Genomic DNA, 21,169 nt, shown 5'->3' with positions numbered 1-21,169 from the left:
CAGCAGCGCTGCTGAGAAAGGTCTGGGAGCTGGGGTGGATCACAACCTCAACATGAGTCAGCAATGGGATGCTGTTGCAAAAAAAGCAAAAACAACTCTGTGTTGCATTAACAGAGGCATAGCATGGAAGTCATGGGAGGTGACAGTACCACTCTACTTGGCATTGGCTAGGCCTCAGCTGGAGTACTGTGTCCTGTTCTGGTCATCAATGCATAGGAAGGAGGTAGAGAAACTAGAAAGGATCCAGAGGTGAGCAACAAAGATGATCAAAGGGATGGAATAGAAGCCATATGAACAAAAGCTGAAGGAACTGGGCATGTTTCGTTTGGAAAGAGGAGATTAAGGGGGGACAGGAGCAGTGTTCCCTCTAATTTTATTCCACCATGTGCGGAATGAATTCTGTTATGTGCACCAATATGGAGGTGATGTGTGACACATCGCCTTCATATTGGTGCACATAACAGAATTCATCTGATGGGGGTGGAGCTGAGGGGTTTGGAGTGTGGGAGGGGGCTCAGGGCTGGGGCAGAGGGTTGGGATGCTGGAGGGGGTGAGGGATCTGGCTGGGGGTGCAGACTGTGGGGTGGGACCGGGGATGAGGAGTTCGGGGTGCAGGAGGAGGCTCAGGGCTGGGGCAGAGGGTTGGAGTACAGGCTCTGGGGTTGGGCTGGGGATGAGGGGTTTGGGGGTGCAGGCTGCCCCAGGGCTGCGGTGGGGAGAGAGAACTCCCCCCAGCCCTCTCTCATTGCAGCAGCTTGGGGAAGGGGGAGAGGCGTCTCACCCCAGCTGTGGCAGCTTCGACGGGCCTGAGCCAGGCCAAGGGGTGGGGGCTCCTCCCCCCCGGCCGGGGCAGGTCTGCGCTGGGGCTGGCGGGGAGTGGTGCCTTTCCCTGCTGCAGCCCTGAGTCCCTGCATGGGGCTTAATAGGCGGCTGCATGGCTGCATGGCCACGCAACTTAGAGGGAACTTAGGACATGAGCGGGGTCTTCAGATACAGACGCTCCCCAGGTTATGCAAGACCCGACTTATGCAAATCCACACTTACAGAAAAAACTCCATAAGCTAGAAATAGGAGGTTTTTTTTTTTTTTTTTTTTTTTGCATAATGGTCGGAGATACCTTTCCAACTTATGCAAAACTCAAGTTACACAAGGCGTTCCGGAACGGAACGACTGCGTCAGTCGGGGAGCAACTGTACTTGACAGGCTGCCATAAAAAAGATGGGGAAAAGTTGTTCTCTCTTGCCACAGAGGGCAGGACAGGAAACAATGGGTTCAAGCTACAGCAGAGCAGATTTGGATTCAATCTTAGGAAAAAACTCCCTCACTGTAAGAACAGCAGGACAATGGAACAGACGCCTTGGGAGGTTGTGGAAGCTCCTTCACTGGAGGTTTTCCAAAGGAGGCCAGATAGCATCTGTCCTGGATGGTTTAGACACAACAAACCCTGCATCTTGGCAGTGGGTTAGACTAGCTGACCCTCGCGGTCCCTTCTTACCCTGGGAGTTGATGATTCTATGATTGTCGTAGAATTCCAGCTTTGCATCGCGGAGGGGAGGGATGCAGCAGCTTTCCATGGCTCCCTTCACGGGGAGCTCAGGACATTATCAACTGCTCTGGAAACCTTTCTGCAGAGACAAATGGAGCAGAAGTGGCCCAGAGCCTCAGCTCAAAGTGCTCAGCTGCCCCACCCTGGAGGATCTACTTCCTCTTTCATCCGTATTACTGACATGCCTAACAATAGAAACAATATTCAAAAAACAGAAAGGCTGAGTGCCAATGTGCTGGATGACACAGGGGAAAGGGCTCTTTTGGGGGGGGACGTGTGCTGGGGGGCTAGTGTAGCCCCATCCTGTCAGTTACAGTCACCTTCTAAGGCGCCGCCCACCTTCTAAGGTGTTTACCCTCTTAGCCATGCGTCTATTGCCCTTTTCTCTCTGAGTGTGTCCCTGTTCGAGGCTTGATTGAGCAGCAGGACACGGCTCTGCATACCTGCAGAGCCCCTAGACAGGAATCCAGGCACCATTCCTGCCCTGATCCCTGGCAGGCAGCGATGGACAGTAGCCCGTTATAGGATCCTGTTGACTTCCCCATTCACCCCATCTCAGCTCCTCTGCCCCCTCCCCTCATTTTGCCCGCCCACTTGTGAGCAGGGTCTTGGCTACACAGCGCCTGCTTCTATCCCACTGTATGGGGGCTCGACGGCTGTGCTTCCCCCCACAGCCATGCTGGACCCACTCAGAATCAGGCCTTTAGCACATAGATTCTCCTCTGTTGTGCCACGGAGCTTGTGCCAGGCCCAGCTGTTATCTATGTTGGTCCAGATCACGGCATTGGCCAGGTAGAAACAGAGTGGCACTGCCCAGTCCCAGTCCATGGGGGCAGCAGGGCTGAGACTCTGGGGACCCAACAGCCACAGATCATGGGGTGCGGTGGCTCAGAGCAGGAACAGACGTGAACCCTCCAGCCACCTGGGAACCACCTCCTCTTGGGGCCGGCCCCTTCTCCTCGCCCACCACCCAGCGGCTCTGCATTGCCCTCTGCCACCAGCCAGAGACGCTGGGCTCCTCCGGCCCAGGGCAGGTGCATCGCCGGACACCATCCCACCCGTGGGGGGCTGGGGCTGGCTCCTGGCACAGGACTCCTCATCGCTGTCCGCTTCCCAGTTGTACATGGAGGTGCTGGGTGCCTTGCGACTGGGAGGGGGCCTGCCCAGGGTGGGGGCTGTGACTCGAGCTGTTCCAGGGGGTCGTCTGAACCTTTAAATTGTGCCCCCACACTAGCAACGTATGCAGTGCCCCCTACAGTCCTCCAAACTCCGCCTATGCCCCCCTGGCACTATGGGGAAAGGGACTCAGGCAGGGGTGGGACCCACAGCGGAGCTATGTCATGGGGGAGGGCCGAGGGACCATTTCTCTTTATGCTACCCCAGCGGCAGCCAGAAATCAGAAGTTTTCCAGGGAAAATGGGCCATAGGATCCCTGCAGCGATATCTATGGGAGGTTATTCCAACTATCTGGAATTGTAGATAAATGTGTTGTTTGACCACACTTTGGTTCATTGTTTTGTTATGAAATACACTCAAGAGCCCAAATATCCAGTGTCAGGCAGGTGTATTAATATGGTGCAGGGAAAAGATTTGATACGATACCAGTCTCCAAAGAGCCGTCCCGTGCAGCGATGCTGCATTCACCTTACCCTGACGGTGCCCTCCCTCAGGTACAAATTTCAACTGCTATTATTTATATGATTTTCCAAGGTACACATTTCTTTACACGTCCCTAAAATTATGGTCGTGGTGGTGTCAGTAGATGGAGGTGGAAGAGCCTGGCAAACGTCTCTCCCTTTTAACATGTCCTTTCTTCCCTCTTGGCTTTGCTCCCCGCCACCTTCAGAGTCAGGTGAGCATTACCTCACTGTAGTCCCAAACTGACCAAGGGAAGGGGGGGTGACTCACTCCAGAGTCCAACAGATCCTTTGTTGCTGCCTAGGCCAGTGTCCTTTGTTCCCATGAGGCTGGGTCGGGTTTGTTCCATACATGCCCTGATGAGGTGTGAACTGCCCCTTGGCTCCTGGAGAGTTTTGCCTCGGCTTGTTTTAAACCATGAGGACACATTTTCAGCCTCATAACTATATGCATGAAATTACAAGCTATAACATTACTATGACAACAATGCTCAGTGCATCATGAGCCTTCTGAAGATACTCAACATGACAAACCTTGCATTGGGCACCACACAATCATTTTATAAGGATGAACATGGGGGTGCAGGGTGTTTCCCTGAAGTACAGAGTGTCACACCGCCCCACTTAGTTCACTGCCAGAGGGTTAGTCACTGATTAGCTCAAAGGAAGTGCCTCCGGGGTCCTCTTTCCTGGACCGGGCGTCTGCTACCAGGTTCTCCCTTTCCTTTATGTGTATAATTTACATGTCAAGCTCCTGCAGGATCAGGCTCCAGCGCAGAAGTTTGGAGTTTGTGTTATAGTTCTCTTGGCATCCAGCCATCAAGGCCATGAGGCAGTGTGCCTCAGTTTCCCCACTCACACACAACAAATCAGGTTTTTTATGGTTTCTCTGCTGTGATAGGCTCTAGATCTGTTTACAGGTATTAACTGAGAACTAGCGTTACCATAAGTTTTAACATCAATATCAAAATTCTTATCCCAAGACTTAACATTAATACCCTTTTTTTTTCACAGAGGGGAGTGTTAGGATATAGATATTCAGGCCTGTCTGTAAAGGCCTAGACTCTAAGAATTTAGGTGTATTCTTATCACTTAGCTAGTTCTAGAGGTATAAAAGAAAGAATCAAAATCACTGTCTGCCGGTGTAAGGTCCTTCTCTTACTGTGACAGTCTGAGGCCCTGTTCTTAGGCTAAGGCCTTTGGCTAAGCAGCAGAGGCAGCCATAAACTGGGAAGCAACCGGTCACATCCTCACTTTCCAAACTAGTCACATTGAAATAAGGTGCTCTTGGGCTGTTAGGATACAATCCTGTCCTGATAATGCCTATCACCTCCAGAGAAAGGGAAGTGCCTAGAAGATGTAAAAGGAAACTTAGTTTGATAGCATCCTGTCTGGCAAGAACTCACTTATCAATACTGGGATGTGAAATCCTCACTTCTGTATTGTTTTGTCATTATAGTTCCCACTTTGCTATTGTTTGTCTGTATAATCTCTGTCTGGTTCTGAGATTGTTTCTGTCTGCTATATAATTAATTTTGCTGGGTGTAAACTAATTAAGGTGGTGGGATATAATTGGTTAAATAATCATGTTACAATATGTTAGGATTGGTTAGTTAAATTTCAGTAAAATGATTCGTTAAGGTATAGCTAAGCAGAACTCAAGTTTTACTATATAGTCTGCAGTCAATCAGAAAGTAACGGGCGGGGAAGGAATGGGAACAGGGAATGGAGGTGGGGAAATTGGAATCATGTTTTGCTAAGGGCAGGAATGGGAACAGGGACACAGGTAAGGCTCTGTGGTGTCAGAGTTGGGAAGGGGGACACTAAGGAAGGAAACTGGAATCATGCTTGCTGGAAGTTCACCCCAATAAACATCGAATTGTTTGCACCTTTGGACTTCGGGTATTGTTGCTCTCTGTTCATGCGAGAAGGACCAGGGAAGTAAGCGGGTGAAGGAATAAGCCCCCTAACAGGGTGTTTACAAGTATCTTTATGCTACCACGCCCTCTGTTCAGATACAGACTAGGGACCGAATGGCTAGGCAGCAGTTCTGCGGAAAAGGACCTAGGGGTGACAGTGGACGAGAAGCTGGATATGAGTCAGCAGTGTGCCCTTGTTGCCAAGAAGGCCAATGGCATTTTGGGATGCATAAGTAGGGGCATAGCGAGCAGATCGAGGGACGTGATCGTTCCCCTCTATTCGACATTGATGAGGCCTCATCTGGAGTACTGTGTCCAGTTTTGGGCCCCACACTACAAGAAGGATGTGGATAAATTGGAGAGAGTCCAGCGAAGGGCAACAAAAATGATTAGGGGACTGGAACACATGAGTTATGAGGAGAGGCTGAGGGAGCTGGGATTGTTTAGCCTGCAGAAGAGAAGAATGAGGGGGGATTTGATAGCTGCTTTCAAGTACCTGAAAGGGGGTTCCAAAGAGGATGGCTCTAGACTGTTCTCAATGGTAGCAGATGACAGAACGAGGAGTAATGGTCTCAAGTTGCAGTGGGGGAGGTTTAGATTGGATATTAGGAAAAACTTTTTCACTAAGAGGGTGGTGAAACACTGGAATGCGTTACCTAGGGAGGTGGTAGAATCTCCTTCCTTAGAGGTTTTTAAGGTCAGGCTTGACAAAGCCCTGGCTGGGATGATTTAACTGGGAATTGGTCCTGCTTCGAGCAGGGGGTTGGACTAGGTGACCTTCTGGGGTCCCTTCCAACCCTGATATTCTATGATTCTATGATTCTATAGTGTAGTTTGAGGTTAGTTTATTCATTACCCATGGTGTCCTTTGACTCTCTCCCATGTTTAGGGGGATCCTGCATAATGGCTGGCCCTTTGAGGGCTGGTCTCCCAACCCCAGGACTGTACATATGCAGAAAATCCAGCTCCCCTTTTGGGATTACCCTGTGTTTTCCCCTCCCAGCACTGAGTCCTTCCCTGCCCCCTAGAGGGCTGTGATTGGTGTTCTCTGGGCTAGGTGTGTTTACCCTTCTATCAAATTAACCTTTTCCCAGCAGTTTTTCCATAACTGCTCTCTGTGTCTCACCAGCCTGGGGGAAAACACCCCCTTCTCTGTCAGTTGGGTCATTTGTGTTCTCACAAACTACCACCTGGCAAATTCCTGGTCTCAACTCCTCTGCTGTCACAGGTGTTGGAACTGCACCTTGATGTAAAGAGACACAGTTACTTTCCAAAAACTTATCAGAAATACTATCCTGAAAAACCAGGACCTGGATTGGGGTACCCTCCATCACCCCTTTCTCTGACCCTGAGAAGTCAGCTGTGTGACGGTCACACAGTTCCCTCTCAAAACCTGGGTCATGGGCTGAGTGCCTGGGTCCACAGATGCTGACTCGGCCATTCTGTCCTGGGCATCCTCTCCCAAATGACCAGTGAGGATACATTCCTGTACCCCCATTATTCCCTCCCCAGTTTCCTCCGCTGGGTCCCCTCTTAAGACACATTTCTTTGTGCTCTTTAGAGAGGGGTTTATGTCTGGTTCATCTGCAACTTGCTGGCAGCTAACAGCCTGGACAGTTCTCTCCCTGGCAGGCGTTACACCCCCATCTTTTCCTGATGTGATGTTGCCTCCAGCTGTAGTGCAGGAGTTGGTCTCAACCACCCTCCCATCTGGAAGCACGTGGCTTTCCCATGCTGCAGGAGAATCATGGAGACACTCTCCCATTCTCTCAGCAGTTCCTGAGACCTTACCCTTTCCCTTGGGTGCCCCAGCATAAAACTCCCTCCTTCTGTAGGCAAGTACTTTAACCTGAGCTACATGGAAAAAATCATTACCGAGGAGCAGGTCAGCTAGGAGGTGTTCTATTACTCCCACAGTCAAAACACTTTCCAAAGCTTCCCACACTGCACGGATTTTAGCGAGTGGTATGAGGAATCTGCTTTCGCCCACCCCCACAATCTCTGCCATTTGGCCAGGCAGCATACTGGCCTTTGGGACCACACTCTGCTTAACCAGAGAGATCTGGGCCCCTGTATCCTCTGCCCCGAATACTCCCTGCCATTAATTTGGACAGCCTTAACATGCTCCATAGCTAGTTCTGCAGAGGCTAACCTCACAGGGCCAATATGATAAGTTTTGATTGCTTGCGGGGGTTCTGTGTTGAGGACAGCAGAACTAACATGAACTATTGGTTGCCTGCTTCCTCCTAGCCCAGGGCATTTATTCCTCAGGGGATCAGTGGACTTACACTGATAGCACCTTTTGGGCTCTTCTGCTTTTACAGGAGATTTGGGATGAGGGTTTGAGGAATGGTTTTGGGGAGGTGAATACCCAGCCTCCCAGCAACCCTCCGTCTTGCTAGGGATAAAATGGGATCCTCCCTTCCCATCAGCTTTAAACCCCTCTTTCTGTGGCCTGGCCTCAATAGACACCTGAGTCTGTTCAAAGGCATCAGCTAAAACAGCCATCTCATCCCCAGACTTTATATCTTTGTCCCACAGACACTGCTGTACATCAGCCTTACATATGCCTAGGAAATGCTCTTGAGCAACAAGACCAAGCATTCCTTCAAAACTTGCCACCTTTTTACCCCTCACCCATTTTCCCAACAAATCTTTCATTTTGTTTACATATTCCCCATTACTCATCCCAATATCCCTCTTAAGATCCCTAAATATAACTCTATATGTTTCAGGGGTAATCTGAAAATTCACAAAACAGTATGTTTAAATTTACAATAGTCTAAAGCATCTTCAATAGGCATTTCATGGAACACATTTCGAGCTTTACAGTTAATTTCACAATCAGGGTAGGAACTCTCTTACCAGCAGGGATTTCATGTACCACACACAGCCTGTCGAAGGCAGTCAGATATTCAGCAATATCGTCCTCCTCACTCTATGCAGGACATAAGTGTTCTCATTTGTGGATTTTTCGAGTGATGGGAGTTGTTGGGGTCGGGGGCCTCTGGTTCTGCTTCTCTAGCAGGTCCAGCTGGTGTTTTCTCTCTCTCTCTCTCTTTTTCTTCTCTCTCTCTCTCTTTTCTTCCATAGCCCTTCTGTGTGCAGCCCCCTCTTCTTTGAGCCTCATTTCTGCCTGCTACATTTGAAACTTGCGGTCCTTTTCCTTCTCTGCCTCTTCCAGTCTGGCCCACTCTAGTTTTGTAGCCGCCTCACTGGTACTCATTTTTCTGCTTTCTTTTGCTTATTTCCCTCACCCAAAATAAATAAACAGAAAATAACAAAACTGTGACCTCCTCCTGACTGTTAGCCACTGCACTGAAGACTCACTTAAAATCACAAATATTAGTGCTTAAAGTGTGAACTCCTTTTGGAGTAACAAGCTGTACATACACCTTGCTCGCTGCATCACTGTGAGGGTCCCCTCTGCTCCTGGAGAGTTTTGCCTGGGCTTGTTTTAAGCCTTGAGGACACATTTTCAGCCTCATAATTATGTACATGAAATTACAACCTATAACAGTACTATAAGAACAATGCTCAGTGCATCATAAGCCTTCCAAAGACACCCGACATAGATTCATAGATTCATAGATACTTGTGCAGGAAATGGCCCACTTTGATTATCATGCACATTGTAGGGAAAGTGGTCACTTTGGATGAGCTATTACTAGCAGGAGAGTGAGTTTGTGTGTGTGGTTTTTTGGAGGGGGGTGAGGGAGTGAGAGAACCTGGATTTGTGCTGGAAATGGCCCACCTTGATTATCATACACATTGTGAAGAGAGTGGTCACTTTGGATGGGCAATTACCAGCAGGAGAGTGAGTTTGTGTGTGGGGGGGGGCGGAGGGTGAGAAAACCTGGATTTGTGCTGGAAATGGCCCAACTTGATGATCACTTTAGATAAGCTATTACCAGCAGGACAGTGGGGTGGGAGGGGGTATTGTTTCATGGTCTCTGTGTGTATATAATGTCTACTGCAGTTTACACGGTATGCATCCGATGAAGTGAGCTGTAGCTCACGAAAGCTCATGCTCAAATAAATTGGTTAGTCTCTAAGGTGCCACAAGTACTCCTTTTCTTTTTGCAAAGACAGACTAACACGGCTGTTACTCTGAAAAAAGGTCAGAAGGGACCATTATGATCATCTAGTCTGACCTCTTGCACAATGCAGGTCACAGAATTTAACCCACCCACTCCTGCGATAAACCTCTCACCTATGTCTGAGCTATTGAAGTCCTCAAATTGTGGTTTAAAGACTTCAAGGAGCAGAGAATCCTCCAGCAAGTGACCCGTGCCCCATGCTACAGAGGAAGGCGAAAAACCTCCAGGGCCTCTTCCAATCTGCCCTGGAGGAAAATTCCTTCCTGACCTCATATATGGCGATCAGCTAAACCCTGAGCATGACAAACTTTGCACTGGATACGACACAATCATATTATAAGGATGCACATGGGGGTGCAGGGTGTTCTCCCGAGGTACAGAGTGTCACAGTGGTATTATTAAACAACTTAGGATAGGCTCTATAATGTTCAGACATCACAGCTTCATTTGTTCCTGCAGCATGCACGTCCGTGGCTACGGCTGGGTGTGCCAGTAAAAAAGGCCAGATGTTCCAGCACAGCAAGAGAAGGTGCAAGGAGCCTTCACACTCGTCTTTGTTACCAGCACTACACACATGGGGCCGAGTGAGGACAAGGTCATGGCTAAGATCACCTTCTGGCCAGCAGCGCTAATGTCATGTAGGGGACAGTGTATGGCTCCCTATGAGTCAGAGGTGGAGTTCCCATCCCAGCGTACACAAAGCCCCCACAACCATGCTGTCTAAGTTACTCAGAAAACTAATCCTGCATCCTCTGCTTCCTGATTGCTCAGCAGCCCCCTCCTGCTCAGCCTAGAAGCTTTTCCCTCGGAACAGGAGAAGCACCCGGTCACGAATCTGTTTGGTTTTCACACTGTACACGATGGGGTTCATCATGGGAGGAAAGAGAAGGTAGAAATTGGCCAGCAGGATGTGTACATGTGGGGCGACTTGGTGGCCAAACCTGTGAATTATTGAGGAGAGGACCACTGGTGTGTAGACCACTAAGATGGCACAAAGATGGGCAACACAGGTGCCGAAAGCCTTGAGCTGCTCTTCCTTGGATGCCAGGCTTAAGACAATCCTCAGGATCTTGACATATGATAGGGAGATGAACATCAGATCCAGCCCCACGATGAAGAGAGCTACGATGATCCCATAGATGTTATTGAACATAGTGTTGGCACAGGCCAGATTGACCATGGCCATGTGCTCACAGTAGCAGTGGGCGATGACATGGGACCCGCAGTAGGGGAGCCTCCTGAGGAGGAAGGGCAGAGGGACCATAAGCAGAACAGCCCGGGCCAAAGCCACCAGCCCGATCTTTGCTATCACTGAATTGGTCAGGATGGTGGCATATCTCAGGGGGTTGCAGATGGCCACATACCTGTCGAAGGCCATGGCCAGCAGCACAGCAGACTGCATGATGGAGAACGAGTGAAGGAAAAACATCTGCACCAGGCAGGCATTAAAGCTGATCTCCCTGGAATTAAACCAGAAGATGCTCAGTATTTTCGGCACGGTGGTTGTGGATAATACCAGATCGATGACGGCCAGCATGGCGAGGAAATGGAACATGGGCTGATGGAGAGAAGGCTCTGTCTTGATAACATACAAGAGGGTGCAGTTTCCTAGAACGGCTACGGAGAACATTGAGCAGAAGGGGATGGAGATCCAGGGGTGCAGGGCTTCCAGCCCCGGGATGCCTGTCAGGAAGAACACTGATGGATCAGAGCCTGTGCCATTGGAACCTGACAGGTCTTGTTGTGGCGTCTTTTGCAAGTCTTTCCTTTCAATAAAATATAACACATGGAATGAACAGACCTGTAAATTAAATACATGTGTAACCCTTCTGCCAGGCCAAGTTGATAGCAGCAAGGGCCGGGTTCAATACACAGGGGTTCCCTCTCATTAAAGCAAATGCAAAACTGGCTCGAGCCCCCACCCAGTGACCTGGGAAAATCTTACACACCCCCTGGGCGCCTCAAGGAGGCAATACTTCCCCTCTCGCAAGCACAGAGTCTTGGTGTAGTAGAGAATCTTTAATAACATGAGGCAAACAACATCAGCATTAAATTGGGGAAACACCACAACTAGTGCTCATTAACCAAACCATGAACACTGACCCACCCCAGAAAATTTGGGCCACCTCCTTTCCCTCAGGCTCTTGAGTCCCAGAACCCAAACGTCTCTTGAGTCCAGCAATCCACTAATCGCCCAAAGTCCAAAAAAAGTCCAGCCCCGGAGTTCAAAAGTTCACCTGCAGAGTGTTACTCCCCAATCTGGCTAAAATGTGCCTGGGTGTGGGGGAAAGAGGTAAGGGGCACCTTACGTGTCCTGAAGCTGACTGCCCCACAGGGCTCTGCTCCGCTCCACCACGACCGGCTCCGCTCTGCACAGCTCACCGTCTCACGACCGGCTCCGCTCAGCTCGCCGTCTCACGAACACACCGCTGTCTCACGACCGGCTCCAGACAGCTCGCCGTCTCACGAACACACCGCTGTCTCACGACCGGCTCCGGACAGCTCGCCGTCTCACGAACACACCGCTGTCTCACGACCGGCTCCGCTCAGCTCGCCGTCTCACGAACACACTGCTGTCTCACGACTGGCTCCACTGCACACTAGAACTTCCAGCTCCCCCCTACTTGACACAGTGCTCAGTGATTTCAGCTCTCAGTGATTTCAGCTCATAGTAGTGGGAGCCTTAGTGCTGGTGCACTATAAGGCTGAAGTGAATTCAGCACAATACCTGTAACAAAACTCTTAATAGACCCAAAATTAGCTCTGACATTCCACAGTGGAGAGAGACAGAGGTGCAATTGGTGCTTCAGGCCCTCACAAAAGGGGCCTACACCACCAGGCACTAATACCTGTCTCAAGTCTCTCTCAATTCACAGAGTTTTGGAACCCATGTCCCTTGCCTAGTGAGTGCTACTCAGTTGATGGTGAGTCCTCCATCATAACAAAAAGGCCAAGTACAGTTCCAAGCACAGTTCCCATAATCAGGGTACTAACAATTTATTCTTCCCGCCCCAATAACAGAGACACTGGGGATCCCACAACAGCCAAAGTGACGATTTGGGCAGTTATGGCCTCATTCTAGGCAGGGTGGGTGTGCCTATGCAAATGAGATCAGCCCCTGAAGTTCTTTTCCACAACTTGCCACACCTCACCACCAGATGTCAGGGTGGAGCCCACCCTGTCTCTGCTTACATCCTCCCCCCAGCCGAGAATTTGGCGTCCCGACAAATCATACTCCCTTTATACCAACTCATTGATTTCCTCCAAAAGGCCTCAGAAAGCCCACTTTGGCTTCCACAATCCTGTGTGCTAAATGTATTGGCTCCTCACTAGTCACCCCAGGTGCATCATAAGTTAACCGTTTTACTGGTCTTATCACCCTGTCTCGTCTATTGAGAATCTCTGTTGCTGAGGTAAGGGGAACGTCCTCTTGATTGATGGATGGAGAGGCTTCCTTTGAGGGTCTCTTGGCTACTGGCGTAGGCCCCTGCACTCCTAGTTCTAACGCGGGAGGGTCCAAGGTGCCCAGGACATCCTCTACCTGAGTGTCTCCACTGGCCAATAACCTGTGTGTGTCATCACACGGGGGTCTCATCAGCGGCACAGGGGTGTCAGAAAGGGGCCTAAATAATTCCGCCATAGGGTTTAGGGTGGAAAAGGGAGAACTCTCATTCGGTTCAGCTGGTCGAGACTGAAATCTTGTCTCCATCCCAGGATACACCAGGGTTGTGTCTTCCTCCTCAGACTCACTCTCAGATGTGCAGAATAGGGGTAAGTTAGCTGCAGGAGGCTCACTGTCTGTGTTGGATGGCAGCTTTGGTCTAGCACTTCTGTTCTGCCCGGCTGCCCTGTCATGGCCCATCTCATAAGGGGTGCTTACCAATTCCCCCACAGGGAGCAAAAGGTTTCTATGCACCGTCTTTATTTGCCCTGGACTGTCTTCAGGTTTGATCTTGTAGACCGGCAGATCTCCCAGCTTTTCCATCACCAGGTAAGGTATTGCCTTCCATCTGTCAGCTATCTTGTGTTTGCCAGCGATACCCAAATTTCGCAGCAGGACTCTGTCCCCCGGCTGGAGCTCCTGCGAACGCACTCTAGCATCATATCGATGTTTGTTGCGGTCTGCGTTCTTCCGAGCCGCAGCGGTAGCCAAGCGATAAGCATCCTGCAGCCTCTCTCTTAGTCGGGATACGTATTGCTGATGAGTTTCATAGCTATCTCCATCCTCTGATACACCAAAGCACAAGTCTATGGGTAATCTTGGTTCTCGCCCAAACATCAAAAGATATGGGGTGACTCCCGTAGCATCGTTCTTTGTGGCATTGTAGGCATGCACCAGAAATGCGACATGCTGGCTCCAGGTTGCCTTCTGCTCTGGTCGCAAAGTTCCCAACATATCTAATAGGGTTCGGTTGAACCTCTCTGGCTGGGGGTCACCTTGGGGGTGATAAGGCGTTGTCCTAGACTTTTTAATTCCTGCTATCTTCAGCACCTCCTTCAGAAGGTGACTCTCAAAATCCCACCCCTGATCAGAGTGTATCCGAGCCGGGAATCCATAGACTGAGAAATATTTGTCCCACAATACTCGAGCGACGGTGGTGGCCCTCTGATCACGTGTGGGATATGCCTGTGCATACCGTGTAAAATGGTCAGTCACTACTAGAATGTTCCCAACATTCCTCTTGTCTACCTCTACAGACAAGAAATCAATGCATACCAACTCCAAAGGTTTGTTGCTGGTGATGTTCTTCAGATATGCAGCCCTCGTGGGCAGAGTTTTCCTTTGAACACATCGAGCACAAGTCTCACATTTCCTGCGAACATCTTCAGCCATTCGGGGCCAATAGAACCTACTACGAATAAGTTCCAGAGTCCTCTCCATCCCTAAATGCCCAAAGTCATCATGCAGGGCCCTCATGGCCAGGGCTCTGTACCTTTTTGGCAGTACTAGTTGTGCTCGTTGCTTTTGTAAAGAGTCGGTGGTCATTCGGTGTAGCACTCCCTGAATCAGTTTTAATTTGGTCCATTCTCTCAATAGTAGTTTACCCTCCGGGTTAGGTGGGACAACTGCAGCTGGGCTTCGCCCCTCCCTTTTGGCAAGTAGTGTATCACGAATGTCAATATCTTGCCGCTGGGCTTCTTGCCAGTCAGCCGCATTGAGCATGGGCAAAGGAGATTGGTCCAATGCAATATAGTTCACTGAGGCAGAAGGCATGCATTCAGGGGGCAGGCCCAAAGCTTCTGCAATACATCCCTGAAGGCTCTCACAGGCCTCTGGCTCTCGACGACTCACACTGCAAATAGCTCTCACTCCATCTGTAGGTATCACAGCAACTTCTGGAGCCTGCGGACGCCTGGACAATGCATCTGCATCTACATTGCTTCTCCCTGATCGGTACTGAATGCTAAACTCATAGCTAGCCAAGGCGGCCACCCATCTCTGCCCTGTAGCATCCAGCTTAGCACTTGTTAACACATAGGTCAGTGGATTGTTGTCTGTCCACACCTGGAACTGAGCACCATACAAGTAGTCTCGAAATTTCTCAGTGATGGCCCATTTCAAGGCCAAGAATTCCAGCTTGTGGGTGGGATAACGAGTTTCACTATCAGACAATCCTCGGCTGGCAAAGGCTACAGGTTTATGTTTGCCTTCCACTTCCTGGTACAGGACTGCTCCCAGACCCTCCAAACTGGCATCAGTATGCAGGATAAATGGTTTGCTTGGGTCAGCAAAAACTAGGACTGGAGCATGAGTTAGGCAAGTAATGATTTCTCGAAAAGCCCTTTCACATCTCTCATCCCACCGTGGCCCAAATGGTGCAAAGGGGCCATAGTTTCTCTGCACAGGAGGCTTTGGGAACCTCCCCTTATTCCTGGTCTTAGATTTGTTCTTGCTGGACTGATGTCCCCTGGTAAGATCATTCAGAGGCTTTACAATCGTAGCATAGTTTTTCACAAACCTGCGGTAGTAGCCACTAAATCCAAGAAAGGTCTTGAGTTCTCTATAGTTACTTGGACGTGGCCATGTAGTGAGTGCTTCTATTTTATCAGGATCAGTACTCACACCCTCTTGGGATACGATGTGACCCACATACTTCACTGAGGTTCTGCAGAACTGGCATTTGTCAATTGAAAGCTTCAGACCATAATCCTCCAACCTATCAAGCACTTTAAGAAGTCTTTCTTCATGCTCCTCTAAGGTTCTTCCAAACACAATCAGGTCATCCAAATAAACTAACACTTGCAGTAAATTCATGTCTCCCACAACTCTCTCCATGAGACGTTGAAAGGTGGCAGGTGCTCCAGAAATCCCTTGGGGCATGCGTTCGAACTGATAAAACCCTAATGGGCAGATGAAGGCGGTCTTCTCCTTATCTTCTTCTCCCAGAGGGATCTGGTAGTACCCACTTCGAAGATCCAACACAGAGAACCACTGGCTTCCCAGCAGACAGTCTAAGGCATCTTGCACTCGAGGCATAGTGTACTGGTCGACCACAGTACGGCTGTTTAGGGTGCGGTAGTCAATACACATCCGGATTTTCCCATTCTTTTTACGGACTACCACAATGGGCGAGGCGTATGGGCTGCGGGACTCTGTAATGATGCCATTCGCAGCCAGCTCCTGAAGATGATGTCGCACATCTTCCATCTCAGAGAGAGCAATCTTCCTAGATCTCTCCCTAAAAGGTCGAGAGTCATGTAGTCTGATATTGTGTTCTACTCCTTTTGCACATCCCACATCCCACTCATGCAGTGAGAACACCTTGGATCTTTCACAAAGTTTCTTCCTCAGGCGATCTTTCCACTCCTCGGACACTGGTGAATCTCCAAAGTCAAACTTTGCTGGGTCTATCGTCGGAACTTGCGTTTCACACTGGGGGGTTACAATTGACTCAGGCTCAAAGAGGTCTGCTATCTTTTGTCCTCGCCTCACAAAAATATCACGACTTGTCCCATTAGCAATCAGTATAGTCACCTCTTCCTGGGCTTCAGCAGGTAGGGTTATGACTCCACTAAGAACCAGCACTCCTTCAGGGAGCCCTCCCTCAGTTGGCTGCTCCACCACTGCTAATGTTCTCTTATTGCCTTTCAGGCAGGTACTCATGACAATCACCTCCTTTTCTGTCATTGCAGACACCACTAAGGGGACCGGGCCTGCGTACCTCAGTGCTCCCACCGGCAAATCAGGCATCACTCTTTTTGCGTCCTCAATTTTTCTGTAGGCTGCAGCACAATGTGTGTGTATCACCAAGGTATTCAGGTATTGGTCCCCTGCTCGCTGTCTGCAGTAATCTGCAAGTACCTTAAAGAGGCTGGAGTTGGTCCCTATCAGCACGGACACATCAGAGACACCTTTAGGGTCAGGGCATATTAAAGCTGCAGTGTCCACCTCCTGTCTTACCCCAGCGATCTCTTCTGGGAATTCCAGGTGTACAATGACATACCCCTGATACGGGTATTCATCCATGCTGAGACCACACAGGCCAAGCCCTGTCAAGGGCTGTATAGGCAGATGCATAAGCATCTGCTGGTAGAAAGACTGGAATATGATAGTCACTTGGGATCCCGTGTCAAGCACTGCTCTACATTCTGTCCCTTCAACCTTTACAGTGACCTCAGCTCGAGGTCCTATCAATCCTGGTGGGATTCGGGTGGCATGGTTCTTCGCAGGGGAGCCTCCAAACCCTGCAGGCCTAGGCGGCTCCCTTCCCAGGCCCTGGGGCCGTTTCCCGACTTTCCCCAGGTGGTCCTCAGCTTTTGGTATACTAGCGGGGGATTCTCTGCATTCTGACACCTGGCAGCAATGTGCCCATCCTGGCCACACCGGTAGCAGAAGAAGGATTGCCCTTTCCCGTGTTGCCGGGGTGGGGCAGAGGTTCTAAATGTAGTCTTCTGGACCGTGGTAACAGGGGGTTCCTTGTACGCTGAAGTCTTTGCTGAATCGATGGTATTCTCTAGTTCAGCCACTTTCTGTGTCAGGACCTGCACTCGTTGGGTAAGTTCCTCTTGAGGATTCACCATCAGCGCCTTGGGCGCTCGTATGGATGTTGTGGCAGTTGCCTGGGGTGGCTGAACCTCCCAAACCTCACCAGCTGCCTGCCTCTCTTCCTCCTCTCGGACCTCTTTTATCAGTCGAGAGTAACCCGGTGGATTGTCTTGGCGCTCCCTTAATCGAAGGTGGAGAAGGATTGGGTTCTGATATTGAATTCCCCTCACAATCTGAGCCAATCTAGTCCGGTCCATTTGCTCAACCGCTACTGCTCCCCTCATGATGGCTCTCTGTAATAATTTCTCCAACCTCTGTATGTAGGCAGAAACTTTCTCTCCCTTTTGTTGCCTGGCATTGAGGAACTTGCAATAAACATCCTCTGAGCCCTCGGTTCTCCCGAAGGCATGATCAAGGGCCTCTAGGCAGTCCTTTACCTTGACCCCAGGGTTACTGAGCTTCAGGGTGCGAATCACATCTAGGGCTGGCCCCCTGAGGCACTCTACTAGTCGCCTTCTCTTTTCAGCATCAGGTACTGCCCACTCCTGCAGCATTTCAGTGGTGTGTTCCAGCCAGGGTTCAAATGCTTCCTCCCCGGGTATTGGGGTGGGACCCCCAGAAAACAGCCTCAGTTTACGATAGGGGCTTGACTCAGGGTGGGGTGGCACGACCTTCTCTAATGCTTGCCCCAAAGCCTTCACCCACTCATCAGGTGATGGAGCAGCCTCCCGGGTTGGGACTCCTGGGTCAAGGCCCAACAGACCCGGCATATCAGCCAAGGTCTTCCCCTCTCCCCCCAAAAAGGCTGACATTTTCTTTAAAAACTCCACTTCAGATGCAGGAGCCGGTGAGGGCTGGCTCCCAGTAGTTATTACCTTCCACTCACCATCTTCCACTGCTATCGTGCCTGGAACCTGTAGAGGGTCCACAGCCGACGGCAGCTCACACAGTACAGCAAAATCTCCATCCTCCCTCACAAATATGCGCCCACGCATTTTACACTTACTCAGGTACTCAGTGGATGCCCTTAAGGTAGGCTCTATTGAGCCTTCATCGAATGCCTCCGGCACCCCGGTCACCAGGACACAGTTCCTAGGGTTAATATTCATCCCCTTGCACCAATCCTCTAGCAAATGTAGGGCCATTATACAAACTGTAATTTCTTTCCCAAATATAACAGATCAAAACAACAACAACCAGATTCTGGGTTCTCCCAATTTAATGACTCACCTAAGATGTGCTTGCGAGGGGTACTGACCCAGTCTCGATCCCGGACGAGCCCCCACAAATGTAACCCTTCTGCCAGGCCAAGTTGATAGCAGCAAGGGCCGGGTTCAATACACAGGGGTTCCCTCTCATTAAAGCAAATGCAAAACTGGCTCGAGCCCCCACCCAGTGACCTGGGAAAATCTTACACACCCCCTGGGCGCCTCAAGGAGGCAATACTTCCCCTCTCGCAAGCACAGAGTCTTGGTGTAGTAGAGAATCTTTAATAACATGAGGCAAACAACATCAGCATTAAATTGGGGAAACACCACAACTAGTGCTCATTAACCAAACCATGAACACTGACCCACCCCAGAAAATTTGGGCCACCTCCTTTCCCTCAGGCTCTTGAGTCCCAGAACCCAAACGTCTCTTGAGTCCAGCAATCCACTAATCGCCCAAAGTCCAAAAAAAGTCCAGCCCCGGAGTTCAAAAGTTCACCTGCAGAGTGTTACTCCCCAATCTGGCTAAAATGTGCCTGGGTGTGGGGGAAAGAGGTAAGGGGCACCTTACGTGTCCTGAAGCTGACTGCCCCACAGGGCTCTGCTCCGCTCCACCACGACCGGCTCCGCTCTGCACAGCTCACCGTCTCACGACCGGCTCCGCTCAGCTCGCCGTTTCACGAACACACCGCTGTCTCACGACCGGCTCCAGACAGCTCGCCGTCTCACGAACACACCGCTGTCTCACGACCGGCTCCGGACAGCTCGCCGTCTCACGAACACACCGCTGTCTCACGACCGGCTCCGCTCAGCTCGCCGTCTCACGAACACACTGCTGTCTCACGACTGGCTCCACTGCACACTAGAACTTCCAGCTCCCCCCTACTTGACACAGTGCTCAGTGATTTCAGCTCTCAGTGATTTCAGCTCATAGTAGTGGGAGCCTTAGTGCTGGTGCACTATAAGGCTGAAGTGAATTCAGCACAATACCTGTAACAAAACTCTTAATAGACCCAAAATTAGCTCTGACATTCCACAGTGGAGAGAGACAGAGGTGCAATTGGTGCTTCAGGCCCTCACAAAAGGGGCCTACACCACCAGGCACTAATACCTGTCTCAAGTCTCTCTCAATTCACAGAGTTTTGGAACCCATGTCCCTTGCCTAGTGAGTGCTACTCAGTTGATGGTGAGTCCTCCATCATAACAAAAAGGCCAAGTACAGTTCCAAGCACAGTTCCCATAATCAGGGTACTAACAATTTATTCTTCCCGCCCCAATAACAGAGACACTGGGGATCCCACAACAGCCAAAGTGACGATTTGGGCAGTTATGGCCTCATTCTAGGCAGGGTGGGTGTGCCTATGCAAATGAGATCAGCCCCTGAAGTTCTTTTCCACAACTTGCCACACCTCACCACCAGATGTCAGGGTGGAGCCCACCCTGTCTCTGCTTACACATGCTAGGGGCCAGTCTCAGCTCTGGAAGAAGTGGACTGACCTTTTGTTGAGTTCATCAATCATGTTGCAAGAACACTAATTATACAAACCCTGATATTTTTCTGTGCAAAATCATTTTGCGTTCTTAGAATGTCATTACAAGTCACGAGTAATGAACCCCACTTGGTTACAAGTATCCTACCTGGTGTACCTCGGTCCTAGGAGATGCAAATTGTTTAGTGTGCATTCTGCCATGATGTACCGAGTATATCTGGCTGTACGGCATGTGCTTCCAGCCTAGAAATACCTGGCATGTTAAGCTGCATGTATCAAGATGTACCTGGTACATTCAGCAGCACATTCTGGGTATTCAGCCTGGATGTACGTAGTACATCGGGGAACATGCATGAGTAGTGCTATTTTGAACTCAGGTTCAGAGTCCGAGCCTCAACATCTACACAGCTATTCTTAGCGCGGTACCTCGAGAAGCACGAGCCTGCGTCTGTCAACCCGAGCTGTGAGACTAACTGCCGCTCGCTGCGTAGACATACCAAAAGAGCCTATGAGTCTGATCCTGCTCCCATTGAAGCCTGGGGGAGAACTCCCCACCGACTTCTGGGTTAACTGATCCGTTCTTTTTAGGTGACAAATCTGAGGAACTGTCCCAGGTGTCAACAGAAGAGGTTTTGGAACAAACTGATCTATTAAACAGGAATAAGTTACCAGGACCAGATGCGATTCACCCAGGAATTCTGAAGGAACTCAAAATATCAAATTGCAGAACTACTAACTGTGGTATGTGACCTATTACTTAAATCAGCCTCTGATTACAGCAATTACAGCCCAGTGAGCCTAACTTCGGAAACAGGCGAATAGGTTGAAATGATGGGAAAGAACAGAATCATCCCTCACCAGTCTAGTAGAAGTCTTTGAGGAGGTCAACAAACATGTGGACAAGGGTGATCCAGTGGCTATAGTGTATTTGGACTTTCAAAAAGCCTTTGACAAGGTCCCTCACCAAAGGCTCTTAAGAAAAGTCACATGTATTCAAAACAGACTTTGGAGAGAAGAAATTTTATGCTATGAAAAGTCCAAATGAACAGAGATACAGAAACTATTTTCACAAAGGGAAAAATATTACAAGCTGCGATAGACCATATTGATGGAAGGTTGCAGAAAAAATTATTAATTATTTCATGAACTGAGAAAAAATTGTGATCAAATAATTATGGATTCATACATTTTAAGGCAAGAAGGGACCATTCTGATCACCTGCTCTGAACCCTTTTCAATCTGTCAACAACCTTCTTGAAGTATGGGCACCGGACCTAGAAAG

At 49.8% G+C, this 21,169-nt stretch overlaps 1 protein-coding gene across 1 annotated transcript; it reads right to left on the bottom strand.

The window, feature by feature from the left end:
* Nucleotides 1-9,498: 9,498 nt before the first annotated feature.
* On the bottom strand, nt 9,499-19,917 carry LOC311514351 (olfactory receptor 52K1-like; the record flags this gene model as incomplete). The annotated part of the gene is made up of 2 exons (XM_084616906.1): nt 9,499-10,968; nt 19,895-19,917. The coding sequence occupies 2 exons, from the start codon at nt 19,915-19,917 to the stop codon at nt 9,993-9,995; spliced, it is 999 nt and encodes a 332-aa protein (XP_084473032.1). The 3' UTR covers nt 9,499-9,992.
* Between the last annotated feature and the right edge of the window lie 1,252 nt (nt 19,918-21,169).

This window comes from Lepidochelys olivacea (genome assembly GCF_965140295.1).
Source record: "Lepidochelys olivacea isolate rLepOli2 genome assembly, chromosome: 1".
In the NCBI taxonomy this organism is placed as follows: domain Eukaryota; kingdom Metazoa; phylum Chordata; order Testudines; family Cheloniidae; genus Lepidochelys; species Lepidochelys olivacea.
This window is presented reverse-complemented; position numbering and strand designations above follow the sequence as displayed.